At 48.1% G+C, this 14135-nt stretch overlaps 1 protein-coding gene across 2 annotated transcripts; it reads right to left on the bottom strand.

Moving 5' to 3' along the window:
- Nucleotides 1-739: 739 nt before the first annotated feature.
- Nucleotides 740-9171, bottom strand: ZNF648 (zinc finger protein 648). 2 transcript variants are annotated; one of them, XM_035537174.2, is made up of 5 exons: nucleotides 9061-9171; nucleotides 7237-7310; nucleotides 6734-7062; nucleotides 4936-5091; nucleotides 740-2873 (listed from the first exon to the last, which is right to left on the bottom strand). In XM_035537174.2, the coding sequence occupies exon 5, from the start codon at nucleotides 2759-2761 to the stop codon at nucleotides 1595-1597; it is 1167 nt and encodes a 388-aa protein (XP_035393067.1). In that variant the 5' UTR covers nucleotides 2762-2873; nucleotides 4936-5091; nucleotides 6734-7062; nucleotides 7237-7310; nucleotides 9061-9171; the 3' UTR covers nucleotides 740-1594. The 2 variants fall into 2 exon arrangements, with proteins under 2 accessions (XP_035393067.1, XP_035393068.1); XM_035537175.2 differs by lacking the exon at nucleotides 6734-7062 and having other exon boundaries at nucleotides 9061-9166.
- Between the last annotated feature and the right edge of the window lie 4964 nt (nucleotides 9172-14135).

The following is a 14135-nucleotide window of genomic DNA, read 5'->3' on the forward strand; positions in this document are numbered from 1 at the left end:
AGGGTGGTGGTTTACTCTACAGAAACCATGACTGTAACTCTCCTGCTCAACTAAACAGTCAGCACCCCTCAAACAGCATCACAGGTAGCCCAAGTTCAGAAACGTGGAACTTGGACTTCACACCTGCACCAAAATCCAGGGGAACGTCAGTCATTTTTACTCCATGAAATATGCAAACAAATGGCACATCAGTTCTTTACATGAAATAGCCTGGTAGTAAATGCAAAGGTATATTACCCTGAAGTTTTACTTTCACCCTGCTGCACAGCCTCCTGCTGAAAAGGCAGAATGCATTAGATGGAAACTAGTGAAATTACAGCAGCTGGCAGGGGAAGGAAGCAAAGCTTTCTGACACAGAAAGGAAATTTGGGCTGTCACTTAAGGACAAACTGGATGCTTCTACCAAAGTGTTCAACAATAGACTACTTTAAGTGCCATAATTACGTTTCAAAGTTAAAAACCCCACTGCCATAACGTGTCAATACATACCTCTTTCAACGTTATAGTCCTGGGGTATTTGGCAACATCTGCTCGACTCTGCCTGCCTAGTTTCTAAGGAAATTGTTCTTCACTGATCATTTGAATCTAAATCAAGGTGAAGAGTCTAGCACACACTTTGAGTAGTACACAGACACAGCACAAAACGATGGTTTTGTTAGGAGAAGCTTCCTTATGTCCAAAAATGTTTAGGAAATAACATTTAGGAAAAGATTCCTATGCAACAAGTAGCAAAGGTGACTTAATTTGGGTCTTTCTCCTGCTCTTTTAATTTTTGTGTTCTCGAACTTTTGCTACTGTAGTACTCAGCTGGACAGATACAGAGCGCACAGTTCCATCATAAATATAAATGAATTCAAATCCCTCACCCCAAGAACATGCACTGTCATAACGAAAATAGAACTCTCTTCATTATTAACGGTCATTCAACCAATAACACAAAGGTGCATAAGGGACTGGTACTCCCTTGGATCGAAACATTTATGAAATACAGCTGATAAAGTGTTTAGTTTATTAAGGAACAGTTTTGTGGGTAGGTTTTTTGTTTGTTTTTTTTAAAAATAACCAACATGATACTTCCCCTCCAAATAAAAATACATAATGGAAAGAAAAACTCCGCAGAATGCAAGGAGGATGCAAGGACAACCATGGACTGTTACAGCTTAGCAAAGACCTGCAACAACAGATCTCCAGACCCAGTGCCAAGGAGCCATCACACTCGAGAGGGCAGGGCCAATCTGTCCAGTGACCAAGACTGCAGAGAGAAGTTTCATAGCCCATGCATCCTTGCAAAAAGCTCAAGCAGACGCATCTCCGATTCACAGTGGTGACACAGTGCCGGCACATGTGAGCTATTTCAGTCTTCACAAGTCTCACATTTTGTTACTCAGTGGTAATTTAGCTATTTATTCACGCAAAGACAGTTTAAAGCCAGTAAGTGCAAGCTCTACCAGCACAAGTTCCTGAGCTCCTCGCTCAAGTGGGTCCAGACTGGCTGTAGTGCATGCAGTGGAGTGCTTTCCCCAGGCCTCTTTAACAGGCCTCGTTCAGGTTAAGAAGCAACCAAAGGAGACCGCAGCCACAAACGAACTAAGAATTACGATTTGTCCAGTTTGTGCGTGCGCTCGTGCCTCCGGAGGGTACCCGACTCAGTGAAGGAGTGACCACAGTAGTCGCAGGAGTAGGGTTTTTCCCCGGTGTGGATGCGCTGGTGGCGCTGGAGCGATGCCAGCCGGGTGAACGTCCCTCCGCACTCCTCGCAGTAGAAGGGGCGCTCCCCGGAGTGAGTCTGCTGGTGTCTTTTCAGTCTGAGCAGCTGCACAAACGCCATGCCACATTCCTGACACTTATAGGGCTTCTCTTGCCGGTGGATCACCTTGTGTTTGGAAAGCAGGTTAGGCTTATCGAAACCTTTGCCGCACGTCGGACAGGCATAAGGCTTACAGTCTTCTTCCTCAGCCTTGTGGTTCTCTGCACAAGGCTGGTCGGTGTACTCAACAGTCTGCTGGTTACGGTGCACAATCGACCAGGGGTTCCTAGCCATGCCATTTCCCAAAATCACCATGGAGCGCTCTATCTTGTGCACGTTGCGTAGATGCCTCCAGACATCAGCCGTGCGAATGAAACCCTTGTCGCACTCCGGACATTTGTGCGGCCTGTCACTAGAATGGATCAGCTTGTGCATTCGCAAATTGGCTGCGCGGAAGAACTCTTTGGCACAGACAGGACAACGATAGGAGTTTTCCACGAGGTGAGTTTGCTTATGTTCCTGCAGCTCGCTCATACCCTGGAAAGAGGCACCACACTTCTTGCACCGATATGGCAAAGCTTCTCCAGAGATGGGTTCCACATCCTCATCAAACACACCACCAAGAATGGCATTTTCATTATCACCACGCGCTCTTCTCCGTGGCTTCTTGGAGCGCTCGGAGGAACAGCGCTCTGCATCTTTATCTTCACACTGCAGGTCAAAGTTGGTACTGGAGGGGACAAATATCCCAGCTGTGCTCTCACCTCGTTTCTGGTAGCAGGTCTCATAGGTTTCCTTGTCTTCACTCTGCAACTCCGTTGGAAGCTCCTGCTTACCTGGCAGTCCAGCAGAGTTGCAACAAGGACTGGATGTCTCTGAGTAATTCATGTCTACCTCCTCCTGAAGGTTAGGTTTGTGGCCCACCTCCTCAGTGGTCTTTCTGGAATAATTTGACTGCTTCTCACCTGTGTCACAAGTGTTCCTCTCAGAGCCCCAGTCCACCTTCACATCCATCCTCTGATGTGTACACTGCGTTCACCTGCAGCTCGTTGATGATGCGTATGCCAAGAGAGTCAAGTCTTTCATGGTAAGTCCATCTCATTCTCAGCTCTTCTTACAGTCCTCCCTTGAAAATAAAAGACCCATTTCAACAGTGATTTTCTGGTATTAACAGAAGGTAAAGTTAACACAGTAAATATTTTTTTTTTATTAAAAGAATGGGACAGGCAATCATTTATGTGGAAGGAGAAAAACAATCATCTACTATTATAGATGTAAAATATGTACACTCAGCATGTAGAATACACACAGACTATGTTTAATAAGGTTAAATCCTCTGTCACAATTCAGCCTCCTCTTGCAAACTGACCTTGCTAACAGAGAATGTGAATATATGCAAAGGTAATTGGTCCAAAATGCATGAGTCACAAACTGTCTTGTGAGGAAGATGTTTTCATTTATGCCATACCAAGCTGTGGATTTGCAAGGTTTTCTAGATTTGTCCCAGCACCCTTTGATGACAGCAGCTCCACAGGGAGCTTTCAATCACCTGGTTTAAAAACGTGTTTGCATTGGATTGCTAATCTAACCTCAGAAAGCACATTTTTTTCCCATCCTGATGACTCCCTTGGTTGTCCCTGACCCCCGCTTTCTCGTTAACACCCATTTTTCATATTCCCTGCACTCTCACTGTTTCTTCACTTCCTCATGGCTGCTTTTGTCTGGGTAAGACTTCCCTGAACACAAGCACATATATACCCCCACAAATCCACGTAAGCACATATGTATGCACGCATACAATTCTGTACTGACGTGCACACAAATATAAAGCTTGGCTATTTAGTTTCAGCATGCTTAAATAGTTATAAAGGCAGTATAGCAATGTGCTTTAAGTGAAAGGTCTCATTCAGATCTCAGAAAGGCCGGTTTCATTTGAGACACAAACTGCGCTTTCTTCTACTGTGATGCAGAAAACAAGCCTGAATTGGTCGTCTTCATTAGTCACTGCCTGGAACAGAACGGCTCAACTCACCCACCAACTTCAACTGTTCCCACTAATTTAATACTACTTGCATGAAAACAGGAACTATTCCTCACTCCCTACAAGATGCCGAGCATCGCCAGTGGCACACCTTCAGATCCCTAGTTGAGTCACCGATTCGCTATTTCCTTTGTCGAAGAACTTTTCAAAGCAGGCTGGCGCTGCTTGGCTTAATAAGGCTCCCTGACCGTGCCTGTCTGGTTTCCACAGGGGGGAAATATTTAAATCATGATGCAGGTTTGAAAAAAAAAAAAAAAAAAAAAGAAAAATTAAGGCAAAATGAAAACACCGCACTTTTCCCCACCCTGCTCACTACCTGTGGGGCTCCTCATCAAAGCCTGGGCTCGGCTTGGCCCCATGCTGGCAGCACAGTCACAGTGTACCCAGGCCCACAGCAGCTGGTGGCAGGGTGCCCCCCAAGTACCCCCCGCGTGGCTTTGCTGCTTGGAGCTGCAAGAGCAGCCAGAGGAACAGCCCCAGGGCTATCAGGGAGCTCACGATTACCCCCCGCCAACGGTAACCGCTCATCTTTCCACAGAAGTTCAGCAGCGATTGGATTTGATTCCAGGCTTTGGTTTGTTAGAAGAAACAGGCTCTGTGCTTGTAAGGTTCTGGCCACCTCCCTGACTTCTGTGCCTCATTTCCTGTTTGAATGAGTTTTTTCTTCAGCCTGAACACCCAGATCTGCACATGGAGTTCTCTGTGATGTCTCACCAGGCCTTCCACTACCAGGCACTATTTCCTTACTCTTAATGGCAGTCGTTTGACACATCCTAGGATCCCATCTACCTTTTTCAAAGCCACGGGACAACAGCAGTCCCCAGGCATTCTCAGATTCCTTTCCTCCCTCCTTCACAGCTGATAAGCCACCAATTTGAAGCAGAAAATTTCACCATTTGTCCACCACCACTTCCCAAATTCTACTCATTTTTCTGCAGCTCTGTACGTACTCCATGTCTGCACATTTCATTCCCACAACTCCTTTCTTGCATTAGCATCATTAGACTAATTGTTGAACACAAGGAGTCCAAACTGCAGTCCCCATGAAGCCCCATCATTAACCTCCCAACAGCTTCTCTTCCACTACACCCAGCGGTCCCTGACCCAGTCCCCCAGCACTCTGCATTCCTCCCCCAGTTATACTGACCGGTGCGGTGCTTCCTGCAGTCATCATCACTCTCCAGCATCACTGCGTAACTTTGCAGAGATTGCTCCTGCTTTCAGCATTGCAGTTATGTTGAACATTGGACAGCTGTCTTGGTGGATCTTCTTAACAAAGCTCACAGGTTTTCAGAACGGGTATCTACAAATAACAGCAAATGGAGAGATGAAGTTAAAACCAAACAGGAGTGTACATTATTAGCATGGAAATATGGCATTTAAGTTTTGCTGTGAGAATCTTGCAGAGAAAGAGCTGTCATTTCAACTCTCACAAACTAGGAAAAAAACTCACGAGTTTTTTTTTAAACAAGCATTTTTTCTGAATTTAAAATCTTTGACATTTCTTATTGTAATGCAGCAGTTGGGCACAGCAAAGACTTTCTTCCACCTAGACCCACGACACACAAAGTCACGTGCCTCTTCACTGTCCCTAACACATCCCTTCATTCATCAGTATTCATTAGGAAAACTCTAGCAATACACAAGCATGTATGGGACCAACAGCAAGCATGTCTGTGTGGGGTGCAGGTGATAAACGGTCATTTTCTGTTCAAAACCTAAAACTGATATGCACACCAATCATGTGTTCTTACAACTGATACATTAAAACATGAGGGGATGCATGGAAAGAAGGGATGATGAGTGGTTCTGGCCAAGCGGGCTGTGCAGCCTACCAGCGAGACTTCTGCAAAACCAGCATCGGAGGGTGGTGACAAGCCAGAGAGCACCACAACTTGGAGACCACGCATGCACAAAAGCTCTAATTTAATGGGTCAGTCCTACAAGCAGAGGTGCCCCAGATGAGTCTAGCTAGCACTGATCACATCCCACAACCGCACATCTGTTTTGACTTCAACCTGACACAATGGCAGTGGAAGCACTTCCTCCCACAGGTGCCACAGAATGGCAATAATGCCAGCAAACGCTGGTCTCCCTTGAAGGGACCACGGAGTCTCCGCAGAACATCCAGTCATCGAGTTACAGTTACACTGGCCATTCTCAGAGATGGCAACTGGGGACAGACCTTTTTGCACAGGTATTTATGAGCAGAACTTTTCAGAGGACAAATTCCACTTAGATCAGAAGAAAAACAGAAAGCCAGCAGTGCATGGTGTTGTGGAAGCTACGGTGTTTTCCTTTTGTGCATACACTCACTCCTCCTCAGAGAACCTGACTCAGTGCAGTCTCAAGAGCAGTAAGCACTCAAGTAGGGCTTCCTCCAGTATGGTGGTACTGGAGTGACGCCAGCCAGGTGGACGGCCCTCTACACTCCTTGCAATACAAGAAGCGCTCCCCTAAGTGATTTTATGGTGTTGTTTCAACCTGAGTAGTTGGACAAAGGACTTCCCACACGCCTGACATTTGTAAGGCTTCTCTTGCCAGTAGATCACCTTGTGCTTGGAAAGCACATTAGGTTCATGGAAACCTTTGCCACACATTGGGGCAATTTTCTGTATGTTTACATTCTTCTCCAGGTTTACGGTCATCTGAATATTGCTGATAGACATTGGCCTCATCCTCCTGGGTCCTGTGTACCTGAGACCAAGGGTTCCCAGCCACACCAGTTCCTGAAATCTTTGGATGCTCTATCTTGTGCACATTGAATAGCTGCCTCCAGATACTAGCCGTGCCAATGAAACCCTTGTCACACCCTGGACACTCATGTGGCCTGACACTACAATGAATATGTGCATTTGTAAATTTGCAGTAAGGAAGAACTGCTTGCTACCAACATTGATACGGGTTTTCCACAAGGTGAATCTGCTTGGGTTCCTGCAACTCACTTGCATCCTGGAAAGAGGCATTGAATTTCTTTCTCCTGTAAGTCAAAGCATCTCTAGAGATGGGTTCCAGGTCCTCCTCCCCAAAAGCATTAATAAGAATGATGCTTGCATCATCCTTGCTTCTCCCTCCTTGAGGTTCCTCTGAGCGTTCAGAGGAACGGCGCTCTAAATCTTTATCTTCACGCTGCAGGTCTAAGTTGGTACTGGAGGTGTCAAAAACCCCAGGGGTGGCTGAATTCTGTTTCTGGTGGCAAGTTTTAAAGGTCTCCTCTTCTTCAGACTGCAGTTCTATATGAACTTCTCAAATTGATGGTCCAGCAGGAATGCACCTAGGAGTAAGATGGTGGTGAGTAATTTTCCTCCACCTCCAGCTGGAGGCTGGATTTGCAGCCCACCAAATCTGAGGGCTGTCTGGAATCACCCAAGTGTTCCCCACCTGTGTGAGAATTGTCACTAACAGAAACCAAGTCCACCTCCAGCCTATAGGATCACAGAGTGCTTACTTGCTAGTAATTGTGGAGACAGGCAGTACAAATTCCCGTGACCTTTCATGGCTGGCTTCTTCCAGGTCAGATTCCTTAGAAAATAAACAAGAATTTCATTATCTGCCAGGCAAAGCTAGGATTTAAGATATCAATTTAGTTCAAAATACTTTAGGAGTAATACACAACACAGAACACTCCAAATGGTAACTCACGGGTTAGACCGAGGACCCAGGACAACTCTATTCACTATACTTTTTCCTGTTGTTGCTCTGAGACAAGACAGAAAAGGGCTTCTATGTCAGGGTAACACAGCCAGCATTTACACACCCCAAGACTTGCACCCACATAAGTGTCAATACACTCATGCAAATCATGAGCACAGTCCCCACACTAGCCTCTTGCTTTCAGTAATGAAGAGCAGGCCACTCTGCTAACCTTTTTAACCTAAATAAAAAGAACAAAATGAAAAATGAAGTTCAGAGATCTTATCACATGCATGTTGGTTTTCAGACTAATATAGTTGGCTTTATCAAGTTCTGTGTATTTTTTAAATTTTACTCCTAATAATGAGGTATTTGAAACATATCTTGCCTCCTACTTCATACGTTGTACTTACGAGCACGTGATTTCATTAAATTCTACATTCCAAGCATTTTCCATCAGCCTCGATGATTTATTGCAGCACGGCAAAATAAGCCCTAATCAAGGGGAAGGGGGCAGCTCTCTCCTCCCAGAGCTGGTTATAACACATGCTACAGCTACAGAAAGGGAACAAGCACAGCCAACGCTCCGACAGTATCCTGCTGAGCACAGTTCAAGGAAGGTTCAGGATCTGATGCTGTCCTCTCTCATATGACCCAGCGCAAGGAATCATTCCCCTACCTCTAGCCATCTAAAGACACATAAGGCTTTTCTGCAAAGCTCTCCAGGGCCTTCCAGGTCTTGGGGTCCCAGACAACTATCATCCCATAAACAAGGCATTCAGATAAGCGAACGTGTTGAGAAAACAACTCCTAACTAGAAAACAACTCCTAACTACAGCCAACGTCAGGTACTGTTACAAAATCCGGAGTCACGCTGTAAGCACCAGGGTACAACTAGCTGAAGGAAACTAGGTGAGGACTGCAAAAAGCCTGCTAGGCAAGTCACAGCCTTTCGGGCGTGCTCTGGGTTCTCAAACTTCCCTTTTCCTTTGCACGTACTGATCTGGACTATCAGCAAACCTCTATGCAAAATTCATCTGACTTAGCTAACATCCCCAGCTCAACTCCTGACAACTCCGATCAAGTTCTGGGCACGCAGGAGCCCTCCGCGGTGCCGTGCAGACGGTGCATGTGCAAGGACACCCCTCTGGGCTGGGGCTTTAGGGGGGATGAATCATATAGCTGTTATCGGCCCGTGTCCCGTGTACTTACACGTTTAGCTGCGAAAACCCAGAAAATGCAAACACAAAGAGGTCCGAGGAGAGCCCTGCACCCGCCGAGCGGTTATCTCGATACCCTTGAGCTGCGCTTATTTGCTCCTGTGGTAACAGCTCCTGGGTTAGGAGGCTGCTCCAGGAGCGCCTTTGCTACCTACCCAAGCAGCCATTCAGCACCGGGGGATTTCTCCAGGAGTACCGGATTAAGCGCCAGACGCCTATTTTTAGCGCTGCCCAGACAGCCGTACCCTCTCCGCAAGTTTTTTGGCCCAAAAAGGCGCAGGGCCTGAGGCACTCCGCCCGGCCCGCAGCGAGCCGGCCCCTGGCCCCCCCTGGCCCCCCGGACCCCCATCCCGTCCCACCGCCCCCCTCTCGCTCCTCCGGCCCGGGGGATGCCCGCACTGCCCGCCCCTGCCCCTCACCGTGCGGCCCGGGCCGGGCGCTGCCCCCCGGCGGCCTCGGCCCCGCGGGCGGAGCGGGCGCGGCGCTGCTCAGGGCCCGGGCCGGCCGGCGGCCGCCATCTTCTGCCGGGACCATCGGCAGCCCCCGGCAGCTGCCCGCCGCTGACGTGCGAGGCCCCGCCTTGCTGCCTGACGGACGGCTCTGTTCACCAATCGCCGAGCGGAGATCCGTGACTGGCAGCGCGCTGCACCAATCGTGGTGAAGGAGGGGATAGACTCCTCCCGGCTGCCCGCCCCCTCACACCGCCGGAGGGACGGCCGTGGCCGGGGTCCGGCCCCTGGCACACCCCCCGGTGACTGGCACGGCCGGGGACGGCTCTGTCACACCGTCGGTGCCAGTGACACGGCCACGGAGCAGCCCCCGTCACTCCCCGAGCGTGACTGACACCCGGAGACCGGCCCCTGTTACTCCCTCAGTTTGACTGATACAGCCAGCACCAGCCTCGTCACAGCCCCGGTGTGACAGTCACAGGCAGAGCACTGCCCCTGTCACACCCCCAGAGACTGTCACAGGCAGAGCACTCCCCTTGTCACACCCCCAGGGATTGTCACAAGGGGTAGTGTCACTACCCCTGTCACACCCCCAGTGTGACTGTCACAGCCTGGCACCAGCCCCTGTCACACCCCCAGGGACTGTCATAGGCAAAGGACCAGCCCCATCACACCCCCAGGGACTGTCACAAGCAGAGCACTGCCCTTGTCACACCCCCAGTGTGACTGTCACTGGCAGGGGACCAGCCCCATCACACCCCCAGTGTGACTGATGCAGGCGTAGGACCAGCCCCATCACACCTCCAGGGACTGTCACAAGCAGAGCACTACCCCGTCACACCCTCAGTGTGACTGTCACAGCCTGGTATCACCCCTGTCACACCCCCAGGGACTATAATAGGCAGAGCACTGCCCCTGTCACACCCCCAGGGACTGTCACAGCCTAGCACCAGCTCCATCACACCCCCAGGGACTGTCACTGGCAGAGGACCACCAGCCCCATCACACCCGCAGTATGACTGACACAGGCAGGGACCAGCCTCATCACTTGCTGTGACCAAGCCCCCGAGATCAGTCCCCATCACACACACCTGTGTGACCAACACAGCCACAGAACAACCCCTGCTCCAACCCACAGTGTACCTGTCACACTGAGACCACCCCTGTCCCCTGATCTGTCACACTGCCATCGCCTGACACAGTGACAGCCCATATCCCACCCCTCATCGCCCCGGTGGGCCTGGCACAGCCGGAGAGCAGTGTGACTGGCACACAGAGACCCGTGCCCTTCTGCAGCCGCAGCACGACTGACACCCAGGGCAACTGTCCCATCAGTACGCAAGCCCACGAATCCTGACGGTAAAAGACAATCAAACTGCTGACTCTCCTCGGTCTGCCCTGCACAGCCTCGATGTCCCCCTCCTCACACAACCACTCAGCCAGCAGGGCCGAGGAAGCCAAAGAGCAGCGTATGCACACCGGGGTCACACTAGCCATCAAAAAACACAACAGGGGACAGCACCACGCTGTCACAGGAGGAGCAGACTGTTAACACCCATTTAATAACGCAGGTTGTCCAGAGGCACGGGGGGGGGATCCACCACCAGCAAGACCAGAAATAATGCCCCTGAGCAGGGTGTGAGCCACGCCTGCTGCGTGCCGTGATTTCTGCGCAAACCACCTGTACTGCCCACGGATAATGGAGGAATGACTGTGCGAGAGAGTGCGAGTGCATTGTGTGTATATGAGCAATCCCCTAAATATACAGGCTGCAGGGGAGAAGCCTCCAGATCCAGGACTCTTTGCTAAATCAAGTCAGGGGTATGATGCCTGTGCTATGCAGATGAGCTGTCATATTGTCTCCCACACAAGACTGTCTCCAAAGGAACCTACACCTACTGCAAATATCCTGCAGCATATGGACATTTATAGGTCAACCTGGAAAAAAGTGAGAATAATGATTGTCCTAAAAAAGCAGGAACCCAAATAATTTTCCAGTATTATTTTGGAAAATGCAGACAAGGAACAGGCTGATTTATATATACCTGAGAGCCATTAGAAAATGTCAGTTTGCCTCTAAAATGCATTAGAATAATAAAAAAAATGCCTCCAGCTTTCTTGTGCAATAAGGGAGTGCAATAAGTAAATAAGAATCCCTAATAAAAAGTCGCTCCCTGAAGTGACTTTGCAAATATACCCTTAGCCTCTGTCATGCTGGGGACAGAGTCTGGGACCTTGTCCTAGCAGCCAGAAACACCATGGAGCTGACACTGACAGAAGAGCTGTGCTTTCATTGCAGGAGCGACCGTGATTTATAAACCGGGAACTCCTACTGTAATGATTTCAGAGCAAACCCAGAACGTTTGTTACCCTTCTCTAAATGGAGCTGGAAAAAAATAACTTCGGGTGCCAACTCTGTGAAAACAATGCGTGCCTTGACAGCATAGCGTTAGATGATTTAAAAATGAATACCCAGCAATATTCTAGGTGTGGTGGGAGGAAGGGGACAGGCAGCCCCCCAAGTCTGTTTGCATTTCCAAACTCTCAGCATTCCCCTCCAGCACGTACCTGCCACACCTCCCAGTTGTATACACCATCCCCAGCATATTTTTCCAGAGCTTCGGTCTCTGAAGAGAGAAAAGGAGCTGAACTCTCCGTTGACTGACACTTCTGCTGGAGAGCTGAGATTTCTATAATTACCATCAGAGAGAATTTGGGGAGGAAGGTGGATTTTTTATTTATTTTTTGTAAATTTGGATGTCGCACATTTAAAAACAAAACATTTTACTTAAACATCAGCACGTTGGTTCATAATTGCAGTGTGCGGAAGAGGAGCACGTCAGTAGTTGGAGAAACATTGAATTTGCAGGGAAGCAACTGAAGCGTTTGCACAGAAGGGGGCAAATGGAGATAAGACAGGCTGTCTTCTGCTTGCATTCAGCTGTCGGGAAACTTGCACAGCAGAGATTTATCCTTTTTAAAAAGAAGCAAGGAGGAAAAACAGAAATCTATAGGAACACCTGCTTTCTCTTCTCCTATCTCTGCAAACTCTCAGTAGATTAACTGTTGGACCACAGCTTGACTGGTTGACACTGTCGGTTTCCACCACAACAGATCTCTCTCACATCTCTGTTGGGGTCTGTGCACCCACTTGCAGGACCATCCTCACAAAGGTCACATCATTCAAGGGCGAGAATCTATCTGCCTTGAATATTTTGGCCACAGCTGGGATCATAGAATCACAGAACGGTTTGGATTGGAAAGGACCTTAAAGATCATCACCTTCCGACCCCACTGCCATGGGCAGGGACATGTTCCACCAGACCAGGTTGCTCAATGACCGAGGTGTCCGTCTTTGCACATTGGTAGGAATGCCTTTTCATTTGGCTCCCTTTTGGAAGAGTCAAGACATAAAAATCCCTTGCTGATGGGCAGCTATTGAGCCCCAGCTGGCTGTTTTTCAGCCACTGCTCTCTGTCATCACCCATGAAAGAGATGTTTTTGTGGGACTAGGCACACTAGGCAGCAGAGAAGCTTCATCTTATTTATTTATTTATTTATTTATTTTGCCTTCACCGACAGGGAGCTGAGTCTGTACTGTCCCATGGGCACGAGGTGGCTGTGGCAGCACTGGCAAGATTTGTGCCAGCATCACGGCTTGCCAGGCTGAATGGCTCCAGCATAATGCCTTTGTACTGCCCACAGCATGCTACTGATGGGCCGAGCAGGACACGCAGCTACGTATTAAATGTACAAGTGTCTCAGCAAAACCCCTCTAACCTATGAGACACTGAGGGTCTGGTTTGATTTGCATTTGTCAGCCTTTCTGATCTGAAGTGTAACATGCCGTATGGTGTTCTTACACCTGGGAGATATCACAAAACACTTACCTGCAACAGAGGCAGCTAGGCTCCATATGGAAAAGCAAGCCTAACCTTTAAAATTGTCTGCAAGATGGGAGCAAATGAAGTCCTGAACGAGTGCATAAGGGAACAGAATATAATAAAACTAAACAGGTAATCACTGCTAGATTATCTCGAGACACAGACTAACACAAAACAAACCAGGAGAGAGAGCTTAAGATACCTGAAAGCTGAAGCACTGCTCCAGTGCAGAGTGTGATAACAGGCAATCTCATCCTTGATGTCTCTGTATTTCCTTACTGGAAACTCTGCAATTATTCAGATTAAAAAAGCATCACTTGCTTGAGTCCAACTAGCATTATTCACATGGTTTTATGCATATATTCTGTACAGATGCCTCTGTGACTTTGCAGAAAGTAAACGTTACTTTATATAAAGCAATCAACTCGCCAAGTAAAATTTAAATTGCCCTACGTATTTTACAGTTTTTTTTCCTTCCCAGAGAACTGAAAATTGAGCTAATGAATTAGAAAATATAAAATAATCAAAAACACATAGAAAAAGAGGTTAAAATAGTTATTCTTGCTCAGCTGAAGAATCTATCAGTTATCTGTCCCAGATTTAATTACTGAAAACTGCAAAGATTGTCTAGCTCAGCACAAAGTTTCTGACCTGAGCCAATTTCATATTTGACAGGATAAAATACCACTTACTTAGAAGAACGAGCTGAATAACACCTACTAAGCATGCATGCTGATGAGCTTTCAGAGGGGTGATGGCTTTACAAATCCAGCCCCATTTTGATGAAACGTACTTGAGAGATTCAACCAGCATGAGCAGGGAACAGGGCGCAGCCTGCGGGCACGTTTCCTCTGGGTACCAGGTCTTTCCTGGTGCATGATTCTGCCTGCTGTGTCCTTTGGGGTGACTTTTAAACCAAAGGATCACGGGCAACGCAGAGCAGCCAACATAATCAAAGCCCCTGTCATCCGTAATAACTCCAAGATTCCCAAACTGCTTATAAGTACATGGTAGCCACATAAAAATTAATGACCCATTGATTGCAAACAGCAAAGTACAAGGCAAAAATAGATTTGTTGTTGTATCTATTTGCCATTCTGTGCCTGTCCTCACACTAAAAATGTTTCTGGTTACGGTTACTGTTAATTGGTTTTTATCTTG

The sequence above is a fragment of the Cygnus atratus genome, chromosome 8 (genome assembly GCF_013377495.2).
Source record: "Cygnus atratus isolate AKBS03 ecotype Queensland, Australia chromosome 8, CAtr_DNAZoo_HiC_assembly, whole genome shotgun sequence".
Taxonomy (NCBI): Eukaryota; Metazoa; Chordata; class Aves; order Anseriformes; family Anatidae; genus Cygnus; species Cygnus atratus.